The following is a 16899-nucleotide window of genomic DNA, read 5'->3' on the forward strand; positions in this document are numbered from 1 at the left end:
GAAAAGGGGTATCAGTGAGTGGAGCACAGATCTAAAATGCAGTAACTGAGTGGTGTAGTAATGGAAGTCAGAGGTGAGGTGGGATCGGTATGGGATCCCGATGGTCGGGATGACGGCGGTCATAATACCAACGCTAGAATCCCGACATGCGGGATCCTGACGACGTGCGCAGCGTGTCTGCGCTCGTCACGCTTCAGGCCCGATGGCGAGCTTTCCACACTAATTTATACCATCTCGGGGGGTGGTGTGGACCACCCACCCCGAGTGTAGATTAATTGCCCTGGTCGGGATTTCTAGTGTTGGGATTCCCATGGATGGCGGGACTCCGGTGTCAATATTATGACTGCCGGGATCCCGATCATCGGGAAGCTGCTTCCCGTGAGGGGCATGGTACAATCAGTGAAGGGGAAAGTAATACATTGTAATAGAAAAAAAAGGACGAAAAACAACAAATAATGTAAGAGGCATAAATCAGGAATGAAAATATAGTGTTATTTATTGTTGGAGGGAGGGGGGGGGGGGGGGGCGGCGGCGGCTAAATCGGTATCTTGCTTAGGGCCCCATGAGGTCTAAATCCGCCTCTGTATACAAGAGATGTCTGATGAGGAATTACATTCTCTATGGCAGAACATAATGGAACACGTAGTTCCACAGCAGCTGGTCAAGCACAAGTTGTGTATGCCTCTGTATACAGCAGGACTGCTTCGTCACAGAACATACAGAGTGATAATCCAAGCACTCTCCTCCTGCACACCCACCGCACTGACAGCAGACCGACTGACACCCGCTAGTGATGTTACCCAGCCCCGATGTCGGCCACGCCCCCTCCTTCACGTGACCGGGAAATGGTTCGGGCAGTGACGTCACGGCGGAAGGTCAGGGGGAGCCTCGGAGAGGAAGTGAGAGTGCGAGGCCTCGTCCGCCATTGTGGAGAGGAGAGAGCCCGTCCTGAGCCAGAGTCAGAGCCGGGGGGCGAGGAGCGCAAGAGAGAGGAGACCGCCGAGGTCCCCACAGCTCCCTGTGTGTCCCCGTACACAGCAGCGCTCGCCCAGCCAGACAGCGCGCCGCACTAGTGCCCTGTAGGTGTATGCACATGATATATACATATATACACACACAGGGCTGGTGACTGTCTCCCATCACACAGACCTATAGGTGTATACACATAGAGCAGCGGTCTGTGTGATGTGCATAGGTCTGAGTACACGGCGCAGTGGCTGTTGCCCTTACATGGTCTCCATATCCCGGTGTGTATGAGGAGAGTCTTCCCCGGGCCCAGGCACATACGCAGCTGCAATCCCTGTCCCGGCTCTGCACACCCCATAGGCTAGCTGCTCAGTGATACACAGGGTGCGGATCACACGGCGGCCCCCGATCATCTCTGGTTCCACAGAAGAATGTCTGCGACCAGCGTGGATCAGGTAACCGAGGAGGAGGAGGCCTGTGTGTCTTACACTCACTGCTCCTGCTGCACCAGCCCCACTCATTCCCCTCTACATAATGTACAGAGTAATCCCACAGACCCTTATCTCTACAGTTCCTATTGCCCCTCCCCATGTATCCCCTCATCTACAGTATATATCCCCTACCTATATAACGTAATCTGCAGTGTTGTGTACCTCTAGATCCCCTCACCTCGTGTGGTATTCCTGTTTCCGTTTTATACAGTGTTCTAATCCTAAACATCCCCTTTTACAGTGTTATATTGCCACTTCTACAGTGCATCCTATATATTTCACCTCTTGTACAGTGTATTCATTCTATATATATCCCCTCTTGTACAGTGTATTCATCCTATATTCCTTGTACAGTGTTCTCATCCTATATATTTCCCCTCTTGTACAGTGTATTCATCCTATATATCCCCTCTTCTACAGTGTTCTCATCCTAGATATCCCCTCTTGTACAGTGTATTCATCCTAAATATATAATGCCTAATAGTGTTTTCATCCTATATATATGACGCCTAATAGTGTGTGTGTGTGTGTGTATATATATATATATATATATATATATATATACCCTCATGTACAGTTACCAACCTACATATGGCCTCTTGTGCACTGTTGTAGGATGCTAACTACACTTCTACAGTGTAGTTAGCATCCTACGGATATCCACCCCTACTACAGTGTAGTTAGCATTGTACATCCCCACTACTACCAGTGTAGTTAGCATCCTACATCCCACTACTACAGTGTAGTTATCATCCTACATCCCCCCCCCTACTACAGTGTACTTATCATCCTACATCCCCCCCTACTACAGTGTACTTATCATCCTACATCCCCCCCTACTACAGTGTACTTATCATCCTACATCCCCCCCTACCACAGTGTACTTAGCATCCTACATCCCCCCCTACTACAGTGTAGTTAGCATCCTACATCCCCCCTACTACAGTGTAGTTAGCATCCTACATCCTCCCCTACTACAGTGTAGTTAGCATCCTACATCCTCCCCTACTACAGTGTAGTTATCCTACACCCCCCCCCACTACAGTGTAGTCATCCTACACCCCCCCCCCCACTACAGTGTAGTTATCATCCTACATCCCCCCCCCATTACAGTGTAATCATCCTATATCTCCCCCTACTACAGTGTAGTTATCACCCTACATCTTCCCCTACTACAGTGTAGCTATCATCCTACATCCTCCCCTACTACAGTGTAGTTGGCATCCTACATCCTCCCCTACTACAGTGTAGTTGGCATCCTACATCCCCCCCTACTACAGTGTAGTTGGCATCCTACATCCCCCCCTACTACAGTGTAGTTGGCATCCTACATCCCCCCCTACTACAGTGTAGTTGGCATCCTACATCCCCCCCTACTACAGTGTAGTTGGCATCCTACATCCCCCCCTACTACAGTGTAGTTGGCATCCTACATCCCCCCCTACTACAGTGTAGTTGGCATCCTACATCCCCCCCTACTACAGTGTAGTTGGCATCCTACATCCCCCCCTACCACAGTGTACTTAGCATCCTACATCCCCCCCTACTACAGTGTAGTTAGCATCCTACATCCCCCCTACTACAGTGTAGTTAGCATCCTACATCCTCCCCTACTACAGTGTAGTTATCCTACACCCCCCCCCACTACAGTGTAGTCATCCTACACCCCCCCCCACTACAGTGTAGTTATCATCCTACATCCCCCCCCCATTACAGTGTAATCATCCTATATCTCCCCCTACTACAGTGTAGTTATCACCCTACATCTTCCCCTACTACAGTGTAGCTATCATCCTACATCCTCCCCTACTACAGTGTAGTTGGCATCCTACATCCTCCCCTACTACAGTGTAGTTGGCATCCTACATCCCCCCCTACTACAGTGTAGTTGGCATCCTACATCCCCCCCTACTACAGTGTAGTTGGCATCCTACATCCCCCCCTACTACAGTGTAGTTGGCATCCTACATCCCCCCCTACTACAGTGTAGTTGGCATCCTACATCCCCCCCTACTACAGTGTAGTTGGCATCCTACATCCCCCCCTACTACAGTGTAGTTGGCATCCTACATCCCCCCCTACTACAGTGTAGTTGGCATCCTACATCCCCCCCTACTACAGTGTAGTTGGCATCCTACATCCCCCCCTACTACAGTGTAGTTGGCATCCTACATCCCCCCCTACTACAGTGTAGTTGGCATCCTACACCCCCCCCCCTACTACAGTGTAGTTGGCATCCTACATCCCCCCCTACTACAGTGTAGTTAGCATCCCACGTCCCCCCTACTGCAGTGTAGTTAGTATCCTACATCCCCCCTACTGCAGTGTAGTTAGCATCCTACGTCCCCCCTACTGCAGTGTAGTTAGCATCCTACATCCTTTTTTTTTTTTTTTACAATGCTAAAATCCAATAGCATCTCTTATACAGTGCTGTAATCTTATCTCTCCCTCGTATACCATACTATCCCACAGCCCCTTTTTGCTACATCCCCTCTTAATGTTAAAATCATACAGCCTCTACTGTAGTGGTATCCTGCAGCCCCTCTTCTACAGTGCATCATCCCATATATTCTTTTTCTAAAGTGTTATCTTGTATATCCCCTTTTCTACAAAGTTAAAATACTACAAAAACTGTTCTATTATCTTATGTTCTTACATTCTCTGTTCTAAAATATTAAATACCCACATCCTCTCTTTAATGTTATAACCACATGTACCCTGTTCTATAATTTCATCTTACATTCCCTGTTTTACAATGTTATCTTACATCCTCTGTTCTAGAATGTAATAGGCCTACATGCCCTGGTCTCGAATGTTATCTAATATGCCCTTTTCCATAGTCCTACATGCCTTGGTCTAGGCTGTCATTGCCCCACACATGCCCTGGTCTAGGCTGTTATTGCCCCACACATGTCCTAGTCTAGGCTGTCATTGCCTCACACGTGCCCTGGTCTAGTCTGTCATTGCCCCACACCTGCCCTGGTCTAGTCTGTCATTGCCCCACACGTGCCCTGGTCTAGGCTGTCATTGCCCCACACTTGCCCTGGTCTAGGCTGTCATTGCCCCACACTTGTCCTGGTCTAGGCTGTCATTGCCCCACACTTGCCCTGGTCTAGGCTGTCATTGCCCCACACTTGCCCTGGTCTAGGCTGTCATTGCCCCACACTTGCCGTGGTCTAGGCTGTGGCTGCCCCACACGTGCCCTGGTCTAGGCTGTGGCTGCCCCACACATGCCCTGGTCTAGGCTGTGGCTGCCCCACACTTGCCCTGGTCTAGGCTGTGGCTGCCCCACACGTGCCCTGGTCTAGGCTGTGGCTGCCCCACACGTGCCCTGGTCTAGGCTGTGGCTGCCCCACACGTGCCCTGGTCTTGTCTGGACATGTTCATCTGACACCCAAACTGATGAGTAATATAAAAAATAAAATCATAAAATGCCCACTGTTGCTCCATTCACTTCACTGTGCTTTACTAGAGGTAGTATTGTATAAACATTTCTTTGAACCACACTTGAAAGAGAGGCAACTACACTGTTTTATAATTCTTTTACTTAACAGTAATTCATGATATGCTGTCCTATTTCTGTAATTATGCATTATACTATACTTCGCAAAATATGTGCCTATTGTAGTTCCTCCCCTTAGCTGAGATAGACATGGAGCGGTCTTCACTCCGCTCTGGATGAAATTGAGAGGGATGGGCCAGTCACAAGCCGCAACATAGAGATTGCAGCTTGTTTGGTTCTCCAGTTCATGGCTCCTGCCCATTACTGGGGTGGAGGGGGGGCACACACTTTATGGATATCTTATTCTAGGTCTGTGTTTCCCAACCTCTGTACTCAAGGCACACTAATACCCCTTTCTGCAGCGGCATACACTGGGATTCCACAGGGAATACATTAGGGTGTAGAGTTGGATCTTGATCCGAGGCACCAACAGGCTAAAGCTTTGACTGTTCCCAGGATGCACTGCACCGCCTCCTCTATAACCCCGCGTCCGGGCACTGGAACTCAGTTTGTAAGTTGGTGCCTGTAGAGCAGGTCACTAACAGGTGGGGCTACGCTAGGCAGCCCTGAAAAGAACTTTTTAAGAAGACTTCAAGGGCCGCAGCACTGTTTGTCATTCTGACATTATGTGCTGCGGCTCCATCACCTCCTCAGCAGCGCTGCATACTCCCGCGGCCGGGTTCCGGGTACTTGCAGCGGAGGCACACTGGTCTTCAGGCACATCACCGCTGATGCTCTCCTGTATCGCGTGGCTGCACATCAGGGAGGAGGCAAGAGGGTACTTTTTAAAAGTATTTTTATGACCACTTTTAGTATATGAATTAAAACCTTTGTTTTTTAGCCTGTGATTCTCATTTATGCACGGCGAATTACGAAGTGTGGTATTTTCTATCTCCACGGAGGACGATCATTCTTGAAAAAGACCTTTAATGAAATGCTGTTTGGTGTTTATATTATGGTACGCTTAATACCTATCGATTTGTGTGAACCCCAATATATTTGAAAAGTAATTTCTGCACTATGAGAGGCGTCTCTCGCTCTGGTTGATTACAGACCCGCTTTCCTGCGAATAGACCGACTGGAAGATATCCTCATTGAGATATCTATTGACGCTCAACCTGGTGACCAGTTGTGGTGCAGATAATCAATTGGAGGAATCAGCTGCTATAATTTTGATGTGCCTACTAAAAAATCAAATTTCCGGTACGCAGATTACCTATAGACACTTCATTGTAAATAACCAAAATTGGTGCGAAGTTACTGCACTATTAGGCGCTTGTCCCCTCCTTGTTTCTCCATATATATATATATATATATATATATATATATATATATAGTGCTACGCAGAATATACTGTTTTGTATTTTTTACTGTGTATTTCAGTCAACTCGTACCGCTTTAATCCTCTGTTTGTGTCCTGTATTTACTGTCACATAAATCAGGGGGTTATTTACTGGTATTGTGTTTGTCTGGCTATATTGTACTGTTACGCTCTAAGGCTACATTCCCTATAATGCCCGACACACACGGCGGGAAATCCGCGGACGCTTCTGCATCATGCAGTGCTGGCACCAAGGATTTCCCTGAGGGGGAAGTTTTAGCTGATGGTTTAGGCACTGGGTGCCATACATCTCGCACCTGTGGCCAATCAGGAACCACCTTGGGCAGCGTTCTCAAGTATGCTGAATACGCTTGTGACTTTTTACGCCCCCTGTGGGACCTCCTGTGCCATTGCAGCCACATATTGTCCCTGTAGTTAATCCGCCCTAGGCGGACACTCTATTTACCCAGTTAAAACAATTAAATCAATATTTGGTTAGACAAAAGTCTACCTCATGCCCCTCTGGGGTCAAGGGGTCATCTAAGCGGGCCATTTCTTCCTCACAATCCACTAATATTCTGGCTAATACTTTGGATGGGGAATATACTGATCCGTCAGACACTGATACAGTCGCTTCTGATGAGGGATCTACAACCCAGGTTGATGATCCTGACCTAGTGGAGGCTGTTAAGCTGATTCTCCAAATTGATGATGGGATCGATTCCACTACTGCGTCTAAGAAACCTGATAAGTTCAAACGTCAGAAGGTTACTAAAGTAGTCTTAACACATTCTGACCATTTAATTGACATACGTCCGGAATCCTGGTTGTCTCCAGGAAAGAAATTATCCCTGTCTAAAAAGATGGTCATCTACTCTACCTTTCACCTCACTGAAGGACCCGACGGATAAGCGTGTTGAGGGATGACTGAAGATATTTACTCTTACCAGTGCTGTACATAGACCCACTATACCAGCCTCCTGGGCTGCGAAAGGAATTGAAGCATGGGTTCAGGCAATTGAGGATGAGCTGCCTTTCTATTTCTGACACTGCCAGACAATATCTGTCTCATATTACCACAGCCTCCCACTATATTCAGGAGGCAGCCTCTGAGGCAGGTGTAATGGCAGCCAAGGCGTCTACTACATTTATACTGGCTCGCCGAATTCTGTGGTTGAGGTCCTGGAAGGTGGAACTAGACTCCAAAAAGACTTTGGAGTTGCTCCCTTTTAAGGGAGACATCCTTTTTGGGGAAGATCTGAATAAGATTGTGACTGACTTGGCAACCGCTAAGACTGCCTTTCTCCCAAGAACTAATCCTTCTGCTCAGAAGGCAAAGAGTACCACTTTTCATTCCTTTTGACCTCCAGGGAAGGCAAAGGGTCAGGCGTACTCGAGACAGGCTCGTATTTCCAAATCCACTAAGCCCAAACCTAAACAATCCTGAGCCGCCTGTTAGCCTGCTTCCAAACAAGACAAGCCTGCAGCATGACTCGGCGGGCCTCCCCCTGGGAGACCCCAGGGTGGAAGGGCGACTTCTGCAGTTTGCCCAGGCATGGTTACAGTCCACTTTGGACGCCTGGGTGTGGGAAGTTGTCTCTCACGGGTACACAATCTCTTTCAAGAGACGTCTCCCTCGCCAGTTCTGCTCGATGGTTATCCTTTCGGATCCGTTGAAAGCGCAATCTCTACACTTGGTTGTGCAATCCCTCCTGTACACAGGAGTGGTAGTGGCGGGACCTCTGTCCCAGAGAGGCAGGGGATACTATTTGACTCTGTTTCCAGTTCCGAAGCCAAATGGGTCCTTCCGGCCTATACTCAACCTCAAAGCATTGAACAAATTTGTGAGTGTATCCAAATTCCGTATGGAAGCTCTGCACTCTATTGTACTGGCCATGGAATCTGACGACTATATGGTATCCCTGGACATACAGGATGCTTACCTACATATAACTATTGCCGTATCGCATCAACAATATCTGCGGTTTGCTATTGACAACCTCCATTATCAGTTCCAGGCTCTGCCATTTGGACTGGCCTCGGCCCCTCAGGTCTTCACCAAGGTCATGGTCGTGATGACGGCCCTTCTCCGCCATCAGGGAATCAGGATCCTGCCATATCTGGACAACTTGCTGATCCTGGCGAACTCCCAAGATGTTCTACTCAGTCATCTGGAACCGAAGGTACGCTTCCTACAGGCCCACGGGTTGCTCACCAACTGGAAAAAAAACTGGTCCCTGCTCGGAGCATGGTGCACCTGAGGTCACTGCGGGACACACACAGCCAGAGATTGTTTCTGTCTCCACAGAAAGTCCTGAAACTTCAGGACAGGATCAGATTCTTCCTCTCTCGCCCAAGAGTGTCGATAAACTCGGTGATGCAAGTACTAGGTCTTATGGTGTCTGCTTTCAACATGGTAGAGTACGCTCAATTTCATTCCTGCCCTCTGCAGATGTTAATCCTTTCCAAGTGGGACCCATCGGATCAGGTCTCAAATGATCTCCTTGACTCCGGAGGTTCGTCTGTCACTGAGCTTGTGGCGACAGGACCAACAGTTGAGCAGGGGCAGTCCCTTCTGGATCTCCAACTGGGTCCTCCTGACAAGGGATGCCAGTCTACGGGGTTGGGGCACGCTGTTGGAGCAACACTCTCTCCAGGTTCGGTGGATCAGGGAGGAATCTCTCCTCCCAATAAACATTCTGGAATTGCAGGCAGTGTTCAATGCGTTGACACTTGCCCTGCCTCTGGTACAGAACAGGCCTGTTCAAGCACAATCAGACAACGCCACGACGGTGGCGTCCATAAATCATCAAGGTGGCACTCAAAGCCGCATGGCAATGCTGGAAGTATCAAAAATCCTCCGTTGGGCGGAACACCTTCTGCCAGCAATATCGGCAGTGTTCATTCCTGGAGTCCTCAACTGGGAAGCGGATTTCCTGAGTCGTCAGGACGTTCACACCAGAGAGTGGAGTCTTCATCCAGAAATCTTTCAACTCCTAGTGGACAAGTGATGCCTACCAGATGTAGACCTGATGGCGTCTCGTCACAATCACAAGGTTCCGGTCTTCGGATCAAGGACAAGGGATCCTCAAGCACCGTTCGTGAATGCACTGGCAATTCCATGGAGCTTTCGGCTGCCATACGTGTTCTCTCCAGTGTCACTTCTGCCCAGGGTACTACGGAAGTTCAAGCAAGAAAGAGGAATACTACTTCTAGTTGCTCCAGCGTGGCCCAGACGGCATTAGTTCTCAGACCTGCAAGGTCTATCGATATAGCGTCCTCTTCTACTTCCTCAGCGCCCAGACCTTCTCGTTCAGGGCCCTTGTTCATACCTGGACCTGGCCAGACTGGCTTTGACGGCATGGCTCTTGAAGCTTCACCTCTGAGGGCCAAAGGATTCTCCGAAGTGGTTATTCAAACTATGTTGAAGGCCCACAATCCGGCTTCTGCACAGATTTATTACAGGGTCTGGAACTCTTACTTCACATGGTGTGCTGCTAAGATTTATGATGAGTATTTATTCAGAACTTCTAGGCTTTTGGCTTTTCTGCAAAAAGGCCTAGATTTAGGCCTTCGTCTGGCCTCCCTCAAGGTTCATATGTCTGCCTTGTCGGTGTGGTTTCAGAGAAAAATTACGTCTTCATGATGTTCATTCTTTCACTCAGGGTGTTTTACGGATTAAGCCTCCCTGTGGCTCCATGGGATCTGTCTGTTGTTTTAAATGCCCAAAAAGAGTCTCCATTTGAACCTCTTGAGTCTGTGGACCTTAAATGCCTTACTCTTAAGGTCGTGTTTCTACTTGCTGTTGCCTCTGCTAGGAGGGTGTCGGACTTAGGCGCTTTGTCCTGTCGTCCACCCTTTTTGATTTTTCACTGTGACCGGGCAGTTCTTCGAACTCGCCTGGGTTATCTACCTAAAGTGGTATCTTTCCATCTTAACCAAGAGATTGTGGTTCTGGCTTTTCTCTTCTGGTTCGTCTTCCAAAGAACGGTCTTTGGATGTGGTACGGGCTCTCCGTATCTACGTGGAGAGGACTGCCTCTATCTGGAGGTCAGATACCCTTATTGTATTTTTTGTTTTTCACAAATGTGCCTGCCCTGCGAGTAAGCAAACCTTGTCCAGATGGATTAGAATGGTGATTGCACAAGCTTATGCGCAATGTGGACTCCCAGCTCCTGCTGCTATTCTACTCGGTCTGTTAGACCTTCTTGGGCGCCCCGCCGTGGCGCATCCGCTGAACAATTGTGCAAGGCGGCTACGTGGTCCTCCGTGAACACGTTCATTGCCTTCGATACTTCCGCCTCCCAGGATTCTTCCTTTGGACGCCGGGTTCTTGTGCCCGCTACGGTGCGTCCCCTCCCATGAGGAACTGCTTTAGGACATCCCCGATGTATTCCCTGTGGAATCTCCTTTTTCCACTGCTGCTAAATACTGTTAACCCGGGAGCGGCTCAGTGGAAAAGGGATAACCCGGGTCCAGTGACCTGGGAGTCCAATCTGGCTAGCTTGCAGTGTAAATAGGTAAGCTGGGTTGATGTGACCTGATATCCATTTACAGCATATTCAGAGACTGTGCTAGATGAGCTCCTCTCCAAGTGTTGCCACTGGTCACATGTGAGGTGACGTCACTGACACGGCAATGAGCCAGGTCCAGCCACCACTCTGAAAGGGGTCTCAACCAAGTTGTCCATCAACCTCAAAATCAGCTAAAAACACCCAGATTTTTTTGCAGATACGAAAAAACGTGGATTCGCTGATCGACATGTTTTTCAATCCTGCCAAATTTTTCACCTAGGTGAAATAACGGCCCTGCTATTAAACAGGGCAAATCCTCAGTCACCCTAAAAAGTAACGAAAGTGCATTTTTTTCGCCTAGGCAAAAAAACGCCTCTAATTGAATTCCCCCCCCTTAAAGGGGTATACCAGTGCAGGAGTTAGTGATATCCAGGCTTCAGCACACATGGTTAATATTCTCTGTAAAGCGCTGTGGAATATGTGTGCACTATATAAATAATTAAAATAACTCAAAATAATTGAGGCGCTAATTAAGTCACCTGTGACCTGTGCCCCTGTCATCCTTAAAACCTGGACTGTCAGGGTTGGGAACCTCTGAAATATGGTTTATTAATGGCGGCAGCACTTATTGCCAAAAAAAACCTACTGTTAACTTTCTATGTAACATACGTTTTAGACCTTTTTTTTTTATATAGCTATAACTATTGAACAGTTGTTGATCATGTTTAATCTGGAAATATCTGTATTGATAGTTTTTATGTCCTCTTATGTAGTTTATGGTTTAATGCAATACTGTACAATTTCTACTAGTATTAACAGCCTTATGCTTTTATATCTCAGGACTTCAGTAACTTCTATTTCCATGTAATATACAGAACTGTATGCATTATCAGTTATGTCAGGGGTTCTCAAACTGTGTGCCATGGTACCCTTGAGTGCCTCGGGACACTTGCAGGGGTGCCCTGGGTTGGTGATCCAGGACCAATTCAAATTATTTATGGTCAGTGTAATAGGCAAAACCAGTGCTGGTGGCTGACAATCATAAAATATTTGGACAAACAGAAGCAAATCTAGTCCATCACCACACTGAACCTATGCATGACATATAAGCACAGTTTACTTACTTTTATTGACCTTTGTGTGTTTTGAAAAAACACAAAAAAAATAAAACATTTTTTTTGAACCACTGCCATTTGTATTACCCAGCAATCTCTTACTTACAGATTTAAAATAAGGTTACATTATATGTGAGTTTATTTTCGTTTTCAGTTGTTACATTTATTTTTGTGCTTGTGGGTGCAACAGTATGAGCTGATATTACTGTGTGTACATATTTTTACAATTACTCTGTTCTATTAATATTTCTTTACACATCAGTATGTCATGTTGGCTATGAACAGTATTAATACAGCCCCCCCTTATGTATAGAATGGGGCATGAGAAATAATGATGGGAGTAATTAGTAAGACATTTGAATTTAATATGAAGTAGAGGTGTCTGTTCTAACTTCTAAAGAATTTTCTGTGTATTTAATTCCAGTGACCTTTTTCTTTCTTTTTCCACGTTGTTGCAGAGACCTAAAGGACAGGGAAACAAAGGTATGGTTTTTTTTATTTTTTATTAAAATATAGAAATAACGATTTTTTTTATACTGCAGTAACCCTTATAATATGTTTGTTCAGTTAGCAGTTGAAAATAGTTTTGTATAGAATTTGACATCCTGCTCAGTGTTCTCCCATGAAATTCTCCAAACCTGCAGCTTTGAGAAAGGGGGGAGAGAAACTAAAGTCTAATTTACCCAGTTCATGTGATTGCAATACTGCCACACCACTGTAAAATCACAGAGGGTTAGCAAATTAAATATATATATATTTCTCTGACGTCCTAAGTGGATGCTGGGGACTCCGTCAGGACCATGGGGAATAGCGGCTCCGCAGGAGACAGGGCACAAAAATAAAGCTTTAGGATCAGGTGGTGTGCACTGGCTCCTCCCCCCATGACCCTCCTCCAAGCCTCAGTTAGGTTTTTGTGCCCGTCCGAGCAGGGTGCTTAGGGGACTTAGGGGAGAGAAGTTCAACTCACCTGCGTGCAGGATGGATTGGCTTCTTAGGCTACTGGACACCATTAGCTCCAGAGGGAGTCGGAACACAGGTCTCACCCTGGGGTTCGTCCCGGAGCCGCGCCGCCGACCCCCCTTGCAGATGCTGAAGATTGAAGGTCCAGAAACCGGCGGCAGAAGGCTTTTCAGTCTTCATGAAGGTAGCGCACAGCACTGCAGCTGTGCGCCATTGTTGTCACACACTTCACACCATAGGTCACGGAGGGTGCAGGGCGCTGCTGGGGGCGCCCTGGGCAGCAATGTATAATACCTTTTATGGCTAAAAAATACATCACATATAGCCCTTGAGGCTATATGGATGTATTAAACCCATGCCAGATATCTCAAACTCCGGGAGAAAAGCCCGCCGGAATAGGGGCGGGGCTTATTCTCCTCAGCACACAGCGCCATTTTCCTGCTCAGCTCCGCTGTGAGGAAGGCTCCCAGGACTCTCCCCTGCACTGCACTACAGAAACAGGGTAAAACAGAGAGGGGGGGCACTTTTTTTGGCGATATTTTATATATTTAAGCTGCTATAAGGATACAACACTTATATAAGGTTGTTCCCATATATATTATAGCGCTTGGGTGTGTGCTGGCAAACTCTCCCTCTGTCTCCCCAAAGGGCTAGTGGGGTCCTGTCTTCGATAAGAGCATTCCCTGTGTGTCTGCTGTGTGTCGGTACGTGTGTGTCGACATGTATGAGGACGATGTTGGTGTGGAGGCAGAGCAATTGCCGATAATGGTGATGTCACCCCCCAGGGAGTCGACACCGGAATGGATGGCTTTGTTTATGGAATTACGTGATAATGTCAGCACATTACAAAAATCAGTTGACGACATGAGACGGCCGGAAAACCAGTTGGTACCTGCCCAGGCGTCTCAGACACCGTCAGGGGCTGTAAAACGCCCTTTACCTCAGTCGGTCGACACAGACCCGGACACTGAATCTAGTGTCGACGGTGAAGAAACAAACGTATTTTCAAGTAGGGCCACACGTTATATGATCACGGCAATGAAGGAGGCTTTGCATATCTCTGATACTGCAAGTACCACAAAAAGGGGTATTATGTGGGGGGTGAAAAAACTACCTGTAGTTTTTCCTGAATCAGAGGAATTGAATGATGTATGTGATGAAGCGTGGGTTAACCCAGATAGAAAAGTGCTAATTTCAAAAAAGTTATTGGCATTATACCCTTTCCCGCCAGAGGTAAGGGCGCGCTGGGAAACACCCCCTAGGGTGGATAAGGCGCTCACACGCTTATCAAAACAAGTGGCGTTACAGTCTCCTGATACGGCCGCCCTCAAGGATCCAGCTGATAGGAGGCTGGAAACTACCCTAAAAAGTATATACACACATACTGGTGTTATACTGCGACCAGCCATCGCCTCAGCCTGGATGTGCAGTGCTGGGGTGGTCTGGTCGGATTCCCTGACTGAAAATATTGATACCCTGGATAGGGACAGTATTTTATTGACTATAGAGCAATTAAAGGATGCTTTTCTTTATATGCGAGATGCTCAGAGGGATATTTGCACTCTGGCATCGAGAGTAAATGCGATGTCCATATCTGCCAGAAGAAGTTTATGGACGCGACAGTGGTCAGGTGATGCGGATTCTAAACGACATATGGAAGTATTGCCGTATAAAGGGGAGGAATTATTTGGCGTCGGTCTTTCGGATCTGGTGGCCACGGCAACTGCCGGAAAATCCACCTTTTTACCTCAGACCCCCTCCCAACAGAAAAAGACACCGTCTTTTCAGCCGCAGTCCTTTCGGTCCTATAAGAACAAGCGGGCAAAAGGACAGTCATATCTGCCCCGGGGCAGAGGAAGGGGTAAGAGAGGACAGCAAGCAGCCCCTGCCCAGGAACAGAAGCCCTCCCAGGGTTCTGCAAAGCCCTCAGCATGACGCTGGGGCTTTACAAGCGGACTCAGGAGCGGTGGGGGGTCGACTCAAGAATTTCAGCGCACAGTGGGCTTGCTCACAGGTGGACCCCTGGATCCTGCAGGTAGTATCTCAGGGTTACAGGTTGGAATTCGAGAAGTCTCCCCCTCGCCGGTTCCTAAAGTCTGCTTTGCCAACGTCTCCCTCAGACAGGGCGACGGTATTGGAAGCCATTCACAAGCTGTTTTCTCAGCAGGTGATAGTCAAGGTACCCCTCCTACAACAAGGAAAAATAAGAATTTACTTACCGATAATTCTATTTCTCGGAGTCCGTAGTGGATGCTGGGGTTCCTGAAAGGACCATGGGGAATAGCGGCTCCGCAGGAGACAGGGCACAAAAAAGTAAAGCTTTTACCAGATCAGGTGGTGTGCACTGGCTCCTCCCCCTATGACCCTCCTCCAGACTCCAGTTAGGTACTGTGCCCGGACGAGCGTACACAATAAGGGAGGCAATTTGAATCCCGGGTAAGACTCATACCAGCCACACCAATCACACCGTACAACTTGTGATCTAAACCCAGTTAACAGTATGATAACAGAAAGAGCCTCTTAAAGATGGCTCCTTAACAATATAACCCGAATTTGTTAACAATAACTATGTACAGTATTGCAGATAATCCGCACTTGGGATGGGCGCCCAGCATCCACTACGGACTCCGAGAAATAGAATTATCGGTAAGTAAATTCTTATTTTCTCTATCGTCCTAAGTGGATGCTGGGGTTCCTGAAAGGACCATGGGGATTATACCAAAGCTCCCAAACGGGCGGGAGAGTGCGGATGACTCTGCAGCACCGAATGAGAGAATTCCAAGTCCTCTTTTGCCAGGGTATCAAATTTGTAGAATTTTACAAACGTGTTTTCCCCCGACCACGTAGCTGCTCGGCAGAATTGTAATGCCGAGACCCCTCGGGCAGCCGCCCAAGATGAGCCCACCTTCCTTGTGGAATGGGCCTTAACAGATTTAGGCTGTGGCAGGCCTGCCACAGAATGAGCAAGTTGAATTGTGTTACAAATCCAACGAGCAATCGTCTGCTTAGAAGCAGGGGCACCCAACTTGTTGGGTGCATATAGTATCAACAGCGAGTCAGATTTTCTGACTTCAGCCGTCCTTGAAATGTATATTTTTAAGGCTCTGACAACGTCCAACAACTTGGAGTCCTCCAAGTCGCCAGTGGCCGCAGGCACCACAATAGGTTGGTTCAGGTGAAACGCTGATACCACCTTAGGGAGAAAATGCGGACGAGTCCTCAGTTCTGCCCTATCCGAATGGAAGATTAGATAAGGGCTTTTATAAGATAAAGCCGCCAATTCAGATACTCTCCTGGCGGAAGCCAGGGCCAGTAACATAGTCACTTTCCATGTGAGATATTTAAAATCCACCTTTTTCAATGGTTCAAACCAATGGGATTTGAGGAAATCTAAAACTACATTTAGATCCCACGGTGCCACCGGAGGCACCACAGGAGGCTGTATATGCAGTACTCCTTTAACAAAAGTCTGTACCTCAGAAACTGAGGCCAATTCTTTTTGGAAGAATATTGACAGGGCCGAAATTTGAACCTTAATAGATCTCAATTTGAGACCCATAGACAATCCTGATTGTAGGAAATGTAGGAAACGACCCAGTTGAAATTCCTCCGTCGGAACACTCCGATCCTCGCACCACGCGACATATTTTCGCCAAATGCGGTGATAATGTTTCGCGGTGACTTCCTTCCTTGCCTTAATCAAGGTAGGAATGACTTCTTCTGGAATGCCTTTCCCTTTTAGGATCTGGCGTTCAACCGCCATGCCGTCAAACGCAGCCGCGGTAAGTCTTGAAAGAGACAGGGACCCTGTTGTAGCAGGTCCCTTCTCAGAAGTAGAGGGCACGGGTCGTCCGTGACCAACTCTTGAAGTTCCGGGTACCAAGTCCTTCTTGGCCAATCCGGAGCCACTAGTATTGTTCTTACTCCTCCTCACCGTATAATCTTCAATACCTTTGGTATGAGAGGCAGAGGAGGAAACACATATACTGATTTGTACACCCAAGGTGTTACCAGTGCGTCCACAGCTATT

At 47.6% G+C, this 16899-nt stretch overlaps 1 protein-coding gene across 5 annotated transcripts in view; it reads left to right on the forward strand.

The window, feature by feature from the left end:
- The first annotated feature begins 904 nt into the window (after positions 1 to 904).
- The window catches only part of YTHDF3 (YTH N6-methyladenosine RNA binding protein F3), a 90036-nt gene continuing 74041 nt past the window's right edge, over positions 905 to 16899 (forward strand). The window contains exons 1-2 of one of the 5 annotated variants that reach the window (XM_063923789.1): positions 905 to 1079; positions 12334 to 12392. Coding sequence is in view for 1 of the 5 variants with exons in the window: in XM_063923785.1 (XP_063779855.1) it covers positions 1398 to 1421; positions 12368 to 12392 (49 nt within the window). In the remaining 4 variants the exon portion in view is untranslated. Of the gene's footprint in view, positions 1422 to 12333; positions 12393 to 16899 lie in introns of all 5 variants that reach the window. The other 4 variants (XM_063923785.1, XM_063923788.1, XM_063923790.1 and 1 more) reach the window with 4 other exon arrangements.

The sequence above is a fragment of the Pseudophryne corroboree genome, chromosome 5 (assembly GCF_028390025.1).
Source record: "Pseudophryne corroboree isolate aPseCor3 chromosome 5, aPseCor3.hap2, whole genome shotgun sequence".
Classification (NCBI taxonomy): Eukaryota; Metazoa; Chordata; class Amphibia; order Anura; family Myobatrachidae; genus Pseudophryne; species Pseudophryne corroboree.